This window comes from Cicer arietinum, chromosome 5, assembly GCF_000331145.2.
Source record: "Cicer arietinum cultivar CDC Frontier isolate Library 1 chromosome 5, Cicar.CDCFrontier_v2.0, whole genome shotgun sequence".
Taxonomy (NCBI): domain Eukaryota; kingdom Viridiplantae; phylum Streptophyta; class Magnoliopsida; order Fabales; family Fabaceae; genus Cicer; species Cicer arietinum.
The window spans coordinates 20320749-20331075 of record NC_021164.2 but is presented as its reverse complement, the minus strand read 5'-3'; the positions used below and the strand labels follow the sequence as shown (position 1 = coordinate 20331075).

Below are 10327 nucleotides of genomic sequence, written 5' to 3'. Positions count from 1 at the left end.
AACCAGAAAAGTCAAAAAGAGGGAAAAGCAGTTTTTTCAAAGCTGGATTATTTTTAATCTGATATATTGCCTTCAGTCAAACTTCAGAGCACTATCAACAGCTCTTTTGACCTTCATTAAAGGCCTCTAATGCCTATAAATAGAAGGCCAATATCCAGGATCAGACAAGCAAGAAAAAGAGCTGAAATCATCATTAAATCAATCACATACATACTTGAAGTTCTAATTTGTCGCAAAACAGAGGCTGATCCATATTCTGATATTAGATTGCGAAATTATCGTTAAATCCTTTGTAAAGAATCATTCTCAAACAAGAGTTGAGAAATCTCAGATTCTGTAAAAAACAATCCAATTGTAAAAACTCAAACTATAAGAGTTTCTTTATAGTTTGTTTAGAGTACATTGAATCCTATCAAAGTTAGATAGGTACTGTTATTGCTTTCTGGGTGGAAAGTAATAAAGATTGAAACAGATCAAGGTTGATCTAGACTAGGTGTTGTAAGATCAAGAAGGTTCTTTGTTTTAAACACTTAGTGGAAAATCTCACAGTTGTGAGGACTGGACGTAACCCGGGTTGGGTGAACCAGGATATATCGTTGTGTGGTATCTCTTCCCTTATCTATTTACTTTCGGTTTGATTGATTATCAAGTTAAAAACATAAATTGAATTATTGATTTTAACTAACCAAGAACGTTCTCTGTTTTCTGATTAAAACCAAAAACGTTCTCTATTTTCTGTTTTCACAACCAAAATCAATCTTGAGTTATTTTCTTAAGTTTTAACAGGAATTTTTAAAAGGTGCATTTACAATTCAAACCACCCTTTCTTGTAAATCGACATAGTTACTTCAATTTTGAAACCACAAACCTATCAATCCAATTCGTTGACGTAACACATGTATATGTTCTATTTTTGTTTCCCTCTTATTGCATATTGAAATATTTGTTCTTAATTTAGGTGGTATATGTGTTTTTTATTTTTATTTTTATGGATGCTTTTAAAATATTGAATGATGTGTTTTGCTAAAAGAAATTTGTTATTTTTGAGATGCTAAAATATTGAAATTTAATTAAATTTTTAAAAATGATTTTTTTATGACTTGTAAACCCAACCCACCCCAACCCATTTATGACTAAGTTGATTTAATTTGATTTTTGTCAGATCAACATAATAAGTTCGTATGTTTAAAAGTTCTAATCAATTACTCAAACTGAATATATTTGAATTTTATTAAAACTTAAATAATTTTGATTAAACTGCAAATTAAATTAGTTTAAGTGATGAATTTACGGATTAACACGTACCTACGAAAATCATAAGGGGAGACTTCATGTTTTGTAAATAATTTGTTGTCTTCAAATATAAAAATAAAAAATAAAAAATTGATTTTTTTAAAATAGATAATTACTAAATTAATAAATAGGGAGATTATAACCAATAACAGTTGGTTATACTATAAAAATAAGTCGTAGAATTTAGATGAGTAGCAGCCGAAAAAAACAAAGAAGAAACCTTCCGGATATAAATAACCTACACGTGAAGAGACGGTTCTATGAACAGTACAAAACGTAACGTGTGCTATAGATATAAATAACTGGATTTTCTCCTACAGTAAAAAGAAAACTAAAAAGTGGTTCTACTTCTTCTATTGTACTTCGTTAAAACGAAACTCAGAAACACTATCACCATCACTTATGACTTAAACCTTCTGAATTTGATTGATGAGCGTTGCAATTTCGTAAATAAAAAATAAATAAGAAATGGGAAAATGGAATTATCGTCCATCGCGTAGGTTCTTCCCCCTTCGTAGATCTCCCAATCCTCCTCCCATTTTCTACGACATCAAAGCCCCTCTTCCTGGTAATTTAATTTTTCTCTATTTTTTATTATTTTATTATTTTTCACTCTCTTTTTTATTTTATTTATTATTATTGATATTCTTTCTTTTTATAGGAGAGGAAAAAAAGGTTTTATTTCATGGAATTTTTTATTAGTTAGTTCGAATACTTTGTTAAATAGGAAGTGTTGTTGGGGACTTGTGTTTGGTGCGAATCAATGTTTTAAAAATCGAACCGAACTAACGTTCAATCAGTTGAACCTGAAACAGAAATGCTTATAGTTTGGTTATTTGAGGTGTTATAGTGTCGTTTTGTCTCGATTCCAGCGGGTTAAGGCAGTTAAACTGTATTCTGAATGGTTCAATCGACCGGGTGTATCGCAAAATGGAAATGTGTATAGTTTGGTTATTTGCAGTGTCATCCATTGCGGATCATAGACAATAGTGGTTTGTTCAAATTCCGCTATACTATTGGACAACACTTTGTACAAAACAGCGTATTGAATAACAATAGCGATTTGTTCAAATTTTACTATGCTATATAGCGGCTATTTGACAACACGTTATTTGAGCTGTTATAGTGTGGTTTTGTTTTGATTTGAGTGGTTTAAAGTAGTTCAACTATGATCTGAAGGTGTTGCTGGTTAGATTTTTAAAACATTGGTGCAAATAATACTTGTGAAGTGAGAACATAACCGATGAGTTTCCACTGACAAATAAGTGAAGATTTTGTGATTTTAGAAAAATTGCTTCACAATAGAAATGATATCCATTTGTATTTATTTGTATATGAAAGATTGTTTTGTGCTTTCTATCATTTTGTTTCCTGGATGCAAGTTTTAGAAATTTAGCATTTAAAGTGAACATTTTTCACTGTCTATTGTGCACTAGCAAATTGTTTCTTGAAGTCTCGGTTGTTTGCTAAACGGGGTAGGGTTGCTGCATTGTGACCTAGAAGTCACAGGTTCGAATCTTGGAATAGTCTCTCAACTTTCAGGGTAGGCGTGTGTACAGAGTACATCTACCCTCTCCAGACTCCACTTGGTAGGAGCATCGTGCATTGGACCACTTTTGAGTCTCCAGTGTTTTTCTATTTATCCGTCATTAGTTGGTGTAGAACATTTCATGGCATTCAATTATCTTAGGTGTACTGGCTGCTTCATTCCATGAATGAATGTAGTAATAGTATAGGTTATTTGATGTAGTGAAGTCAGAGGCGCCTAAAGATTTAATCTATTTCTTTAGTAGATGTGCACTTTTCGATGCCGTCTTGCCTCAAGCCATCAAAATTCCCCTTCCTTGGTTTGATGTATACCTCCATTGATTGTAGATATGTATTCCGAGTTTTAGAGGTTTTCAGGATTAAATTGAACTCTCACAATCTTGCATTCACCAAGTTTATAAAGTTTGGCCTTGTATTCTTGTTTTAATGAGAGGTGTTGCAGTTATCGAAAAGGTCATTTTATATTCAATATTAATATTGGTTTGAGAAGCCCTTTAGAGGTTTTAGATAACCCCAGAAATTACGTAGTTACTATTAGATAGTTAGTTGAGTCAAGAAGTTAGCGAGAGGGTTTGATGTATAATGTGTACATAAATAATAGAAGAGGATATCAAGTTATTTTGTAAGAATTGTGGCATTTTGGCATTAGGAGTTGATGCAGAGCCTCAAAGTTTTGTAATTTATACTGTAAAACAGGGAACTCTTCATTATGTTTTTCGAATAAAATTATAGTTCCTATCAATTGGTATCAAAGATCCGATCTTTGGGTTATGGGAGTTCTTGAAAAAGAGTCAAACCTCAGATGGAAAGGAGGCTTATTGTTGGCTAATCCCCACAGATCAGTAGTTTGCAGCCGTTGTAGTATTTAATAAGATGAAGCAGTTAGAATGCAAAATGGTGGACCTTCAAAAAGGTGGTTATCTTGTAAAGACGGTAATCAGAATGCAAAATGGTAGACTTTTAATAAGGTGGTGCTCAAGCAGTATACAGAAGTTTGGAATCAAGATGAGGAAGCAGAAACTAACTTGGATGTCATGAAAGGCAAGAAGTAGATACTGAAACAAAACAAGAAAACAGAAGGAAAAATAGTGTCTTGAAGGATGAAAAAGAATTTGTCATTGAAGCAGAAACAGAATTAGAACCTTAGGCAGTACAGGGTAGGAGCATTTTCATTCAGGAAGAGAAAATGGAAATTCAAAAAAATGATGAATGGGTGCAAGAAATCAATAGAGAAGGTTGGAAGGGGATCGCGTAAAGGGAGGAAGAAATTGATGAGGTTTAAAAGGTGTATCACTGCCCACCAATTGCACTACATGGGAGAGGAGTAATGGATGTAAATCACAAACACCACTTCAAAGATTGGACAAATTTGTTGCCCTAATTTGTGTGGCTCATTTTATTGTTAAGTGGTTTCAAGCCCAACATTATCGCATGGACTTAATTTTTATTCTGTATGATCATTCTACACCAACTGAAATGGCATTGAAATGCACTGAAATTTGCAAAGTTGATTACAGCTAATGGGAAAATATGCAGGGGGTGTTTCAAATCAAGTTTGGAGTTGAAATTGGAAAAATAATCTGAATTTTTTTGTCTTCTGTTCTTCTATTTGCTTCCGGAATTGCAAAAGACCAATGAAGTAATTGGTTTTCACATTTTTTTTCCTCTTTCCAAACCTTGATCTTGAGGACAGGGTGAAAACCTCGGGGGGGTGCATTGTTAGATAAGCTAGTAATTAGTTAGTTACGAACTTACAATTAGATAGTTAGTAGATTCAAGTATGTAGAGAGAAGGTAGTGTATCACAATGTGTGTGTGTGTGTATATATATATAATACAAGAGAGGAGAGGAAGAGGATATTGATTCTTTTATTTTTTGTTAATATTGGGCCTTTTGACATTGGGAGGTGCAGACCCTCAAAGTTTTGCAATTCATACTGTAAGATGGGAATTCTTCCCAATTTCATTCTAATAAAGTTCCTGTACATATCAGGTGACTACCCTACATCATTGGTTTGGTTCAATAAGTGCTTATTGCCAAAGTTTAATATCAATTTCAGAGTATTTGTTGGAACTTTCATATAATTTCTTGACATAGTTTTTGTGATTGAACCTTCTTTACCTGTATTATTTTATGTCTAAAAACTACAACGATAATTTATTATATGTTATGGTCCCTCTTCTATTGTAACACCATATCTAATCTACTGAATTTCTTGTTTTTTAACCATGTTAGAGTATCGGCACGATGGAATACCTTTGTGGGAGAAGAAATACTGCACTTTGATGGGACGTGTACCATGGCAGAAGATTGTTGATTCCAAAAAGTTGATCTACTGCCATAACAATGTGCTCAATTGGAAGGACTCAGCTGCCGAAGAAGCATTTCAAAATGCCAAAAAACGTTACTGGGATAAAATCAACAGCCTTCCATGTGATATTTCTCTGCCTGATCCAGATGCTTATATTGAGCAAATAGATTGGAATCCTTGCATTGATCCAGAACTGATAAAGGAATTAGATAAGGCTTTCTTTACTCTGCCCGACGAAGAACAAGAGAATGTGATAAAAAATAAAAGAACGAAAATTTCAGTTGATGGTGAAAATCCTTGGGAATGTGCCGCAAAACCTTTTAGCAGAGCTTCTGAAAATAATGAAGTTCAATGGCAGAACCAGGGCGATTATCATGATAATTCTGAAAATGCGGATACTACTGACAATCCTTGGGAGAGTAATGGCATTCGTGGAAATGGAGGACTAATCAGCAATGCTGGGGAAGGTGGTCATGTTAAATCTTGGGGTTGGAATGAAGGAAGGGACGATAATAATCAGTGCAAAGATTGGAATTCTGGATGCTTACAGATAGATAAAGGATGGGGCAAAACTAACGATAGTGCTTGGTGCCAGCAGCGGTCAAATAATTCGCCTAATATTGGCAACTCTTGGGAATACAAGTCTACTCAACAGAATGTAATTCCAACAAACACAGGATGGAGAAACAATGACACAAATGTGTCAAGATGGAAGCCACAAGAAAAACCTTATGTTTCAAGTGATTCCCAATTTAGAAGAAACATTGGAGGTTGGACTGCTGGGAATCATAGAAACCAGATTAGGGAAGGCTCTAATAGACATGATTTAGGCTATAATGGATCTCAATTTCAAAGAGATGATAGTCAAACAGGTCATTACTGGAGGAGGGAGCAAAGTAGAAAAAGGGATTTTCGCTCTTAATAGTTAGTTATTACTTATAACACCATACTGTGCCATGTTTTTTGATCGACAATAGTACTTGTTTTTTGTTAATACTGATCAATATTGATATATGCCAGAGGGTTACTGTTTGTCTGGATTTTGGGAGAAGCTGGTTACTGGGTGCAAACGTATAGGGTATTTGCTAAGGATTCTCAAAAACAAGAAATTTGGGCTATTGACTTTATGCTTGAGGTGTAAACTTTGTTTCACAGTTTGGTCCTCTACTGAGAAATTTTTTGGGTTTTTCTCTTGCATTTTGGTTAGTAGAGAACACTGTTCAGTATCATGAGGTGACACCAACACTCATTTAGGTGCTTTGTGCAATGCTAAAGCTCTTGTGCTTTTGGTTGATCTTTGGACAATGAATCATTAAAGCTTCCTTGCAACTCAACACCTTATTTTGTTTTGATCTTTTGTAGGCTGTGACAATAGGTAGTTTCTTCTCTCGCCCTCTAATGTTCTCAAAAGCCCTCTAAATTGTGTCTAGATTGACCAATCCGGATGTGTAAAATACACGTCTGAATTGGCCAATCCGAGCGTGTTTTTTGAGATTTTTGAGAACATTGGAGGCGAAAGTAGAAACCGCCGCGACAATATGGATGTTCTCTTCTAAATTTTGAGAAGGGTCATTTAGCTAACCTTTGCTTGTATTGTAGCTTGGAAACTTGATGTATATCATTGACCCAAAGTTGAATATCTGAATGAACTCAATATGATTGATAGTTTAATAGTGTAGTAGTTACTATGTTGGCATGTATGGAATACTCTGAATTTCGAAAAGTTAAAACTTTATCTACTGGCTTTGAATTGCTTTTGTTAATTTGGGAAATATTCAAAAATTAAAGATTGACCTAGGTGAAAACATCAAATGTACTTTCACATCAACTAGATCTAAGAATGGTTAATACAAGCAGAGTATCAAATATTCTTTCACATCACCATACATCATCTTTTCCTATTTAGATAATTTAATTCAATCAATATATTTAAATATTTTAAAGAAATATGCTGATTGTTATTGGAAAATAAATATGTGACAATATCTAACTCTTACATATTGTAACTATCTACTCTTTCATGTAAGTGTGCATTCTTCTCTTTTTTCTACAAATCTTTGGTATCACTAAATTTTCCTTTTTCCTATGCATTCTTCCAATATGTTAGACTTATAATCAGTAGTAGTAGGCAGTTAAATTATTATACATAGTTTTTATTAATATTTGCCACATGTAACTGCTGTGTGTAGTTAGAATAGAAATAAGTTAATTAGGAGAATAAGACATGTTTATAAATAAAAGGGGTGATCGAGAGAAATGGTATTTTGGCAATTTTGGCATTTGTTTTGGTTTGGGGACTTATTGGCATTGGGAGAGTTCTAAAACCCTGGAATATTCAGAAAACATAATTGTAATATTCATTTTCCGAGGAATGATTTTGAGGCTTTTTTTTATTCTACTATAAAAAAAAATACTAAATACTAAAGTATCACCTTTTTAAAATTCTCAAACTCCAATTTTTCAAGATTTTATTTTATTTTTTTTATTAAAAAAATGAAGGGAAATCGGTCTCCCACACACCGACTTCTCAATGTAATTTTATTTATTTATAAAATTTATTTTGTTATTTATAAAATATTTTTTATTAGTAGACACATACATAGGCGATTTGATCAATTAATAATGACATACCTACTGAAAAAGTGGGTAGTTATAATTTATAAATGTGAAATAATTAATTTAAGTTCTATTAATTATTAATTTAATTAATTATTATTTTAATTAAATAATTAATTTAAGTTTCATTAATTATTAGTTTAAGTAATTATTATTTTAATTAAATAAATAAATAAATGCAATGTTAATATTTTTATAATAATGATCTAATTAAATTTTACTTTATATAATTATTAAAAAATTTAAATAAAATGGAGTCCATAAAAATAAAATTAAAATTAATTAAATATTATAATTAAACATACAAATACAAAATGAGTGAAAAAAATAAACACAAATTTTATTACAATGTTTTTATCACATTAATCTCCTATATGGTGTCCAGCCCCACATAGTGGTGGTCGACGAATACGACGTGAACGATGTGGAGGTAGGTTTTCTTCGTCAACTGGGACATGTGTCTCTTGTACATTTTCACTTAGTAGGTCGACATGTATCGAACAAGTAGGATCTACTTGATTGCGAATGGTGGAAAACCAAATGAGTACATGTTATTAATATAACGAGCAGACGTACCTAGGTATACACCAAATAAGTTATTCACAAAATCTTGGTCGCTTGAATGTAGAGATTGTCGATGATCATATTGTTGAGTTAACATGAATTAAAATGATTGTCTTGGTGGTTCAAATTGTTGTTGTGTTGGGGTGAAAGAAAATGAATGGCGATGTGGTTTTATTTTCAATAGTAACAAGGGGAGTCGATGGACGAGGTCTATTACACCTTTGTCGTTGTGATGGTTGAGTTGGCTCGTCTACAACACCATATCGTGTATCCCACAGTAAGTGAGGAGCTGATATGTACAAATTGGAGTTGTGTCTAAACTACACCATATACTCCTCTGTTGGTATTGCGTGTCCATGTATCAGTTGACTGGTAAGACAACGACTTCGACGTTCATTCCAAAATTGAATCCATGAAGTATGTATGTCTTTCCAATTTTTCAGATGATTCCCTCTTATATCTTGACAGCGAAGTTTATCAATATTTTCAGGTTCATCAGGTGTTTCCTAGGAAAGTCCAAATTGCAGTTTGACTCTATTTGTTTGATGTCATTCTACAGTTGAGAAACAAATCAAAGCGGTTTTGACAGTCCATATCATTGAATCCTAATATGCTTGTTGTGGTATGACGTTTTCAAGACCCCTGTAAGACATCCATATGAACTAGAGAAAACAAAAGACATATTAGTAAGGCGGCATAATTATAAGTAGTATAAATTTTGTTGAACAATGAAATTTTAAACCAGATAATATTGCATGTGATCAATGTTTGACCTATAATTGACAAGATCCCAGTATGGAGTTCCAGAATGGCAAGTATATTATACGTAATTTATTGGAGTAATATGAAAATTGTTTTACCCTTTTGCTAGTAGAGATGATATCTCTCTAGTGCAATGAGGGGCAATAATGGTATGCGATACCACACCCAAGATTGAAGGAGCAATATACATCCATCCAAACATGCATAAGACGGTGCGGTTGCATGACAAATTTGTCTGGATCAGAGTTTGCCAAATAGGCTGAACCCCAAATCGAACACGTTGAAGATGTTTCAACCGGGGAAGATACATCAAATGAACTCTATTGCAAGATTTGTCAGGGATCACCAAACCCTCAATCAAGCGCAATAGGTACGCTCTACAGTGTTGTTGTACTTGCTCACCTGTTGCATTATTCGGAACATGAGCAAATGTGTCTTTCAACCATTTCAGTTTGACGAATTGGCCCACCATCTAATTTTATGAAGGAATGACACTAACAAATATCATTCTAAACACTTTCTCATACACATCTTTTACCTACAATGGCTCTATTAGAGTTTTTTGTCATAGTATATTACAATGGACATGTTGAGAGGACAAATATAGAAGGTGTTGTCTTTGCATGTGCCGATTCATCCTTGTTAAAAGTGAAGAAAAATATCAAACTTGATGGACTAATCAAATGTATGTAAACAAAGATTCAATCAGACAACTCAAAGAGGGCGGTCGATGTTATTTATCGATGCCCTATAACTCTTGCGCCAGGACATGTTCGGTATGAATCGTTAAATCTTGTAGGAGATGATGGCATGCAAATGATGTTTGACACATTCATAGTAAGTAAATGTCTTGGTATTTCAATAATTTAAGTTTATGCAGGGTTAGTAAATGATCCTATAGATGACACACAAGTAATTTTACCATATATTGAGCCAACACCTTATTCAATTCCTAACTCCATACCATTTTCATACCTTTTTATTGAAACACAAATCCACCATCAGTCAATACCCTCTTCGTCATCACATCACTCATCAACAACCACCCATGGTATTGACCTTAACACATCGTACGATGATGATCCTATTGGTGTTGTGGCTGGTGACCACAATGAAGAAGTTGGTGATTTTAGTGAGAATGAGGATGATATTTTTGCTAAAGTTGTGGCTGTAGTAGAATCTCCATCTACTACAATTTGTTTCTCTTACCCCCCCCCCCCCCCCCCCCCCTTT

The 10327-nt window shown here is 33.5% G+C and overlaps 1 protein-coding gene across 2 annotated transcripts; it reads left to right on the top strand.

Moving 5' to 3' along the window:
- Nucleotides 1-1576: 1576 nt before the first annotated feature.
- LOC101497720 (uncharacterized) lies at nucleotides 1577-6823 on the top strand. Of its 2 annotated transcripts, none has more exons than XM_004514959.4 (2): nucleotides 1577-1861; nucleotides 5077-6823. In XM_004514959.4, the coding sequence occupies exons 1-2, from the start codon at nucleotides 1762-1764 to the stop codon at nucleotides 6072-6074; spliced, it is 1098 nt and encodes a 365-aa protein (XP_004515016.1). In that variant the 5' UTR covers nucleotides 1577-1761; the 3' UTR covers nucleotides 6075-6823. The 2 variants fall into 2 exon arrangements, with proteins under 2 accessions (XP_004515016.1, XP_073224258.1); XM_073368157.1 differs by lacking the exon at nucleotides 1577-1861 and adding an exon at nucleotides 1964-4833.
- The last annotated feature ends 3504 nt before the right edge of the window (nucleotides 6824-10327 follow it).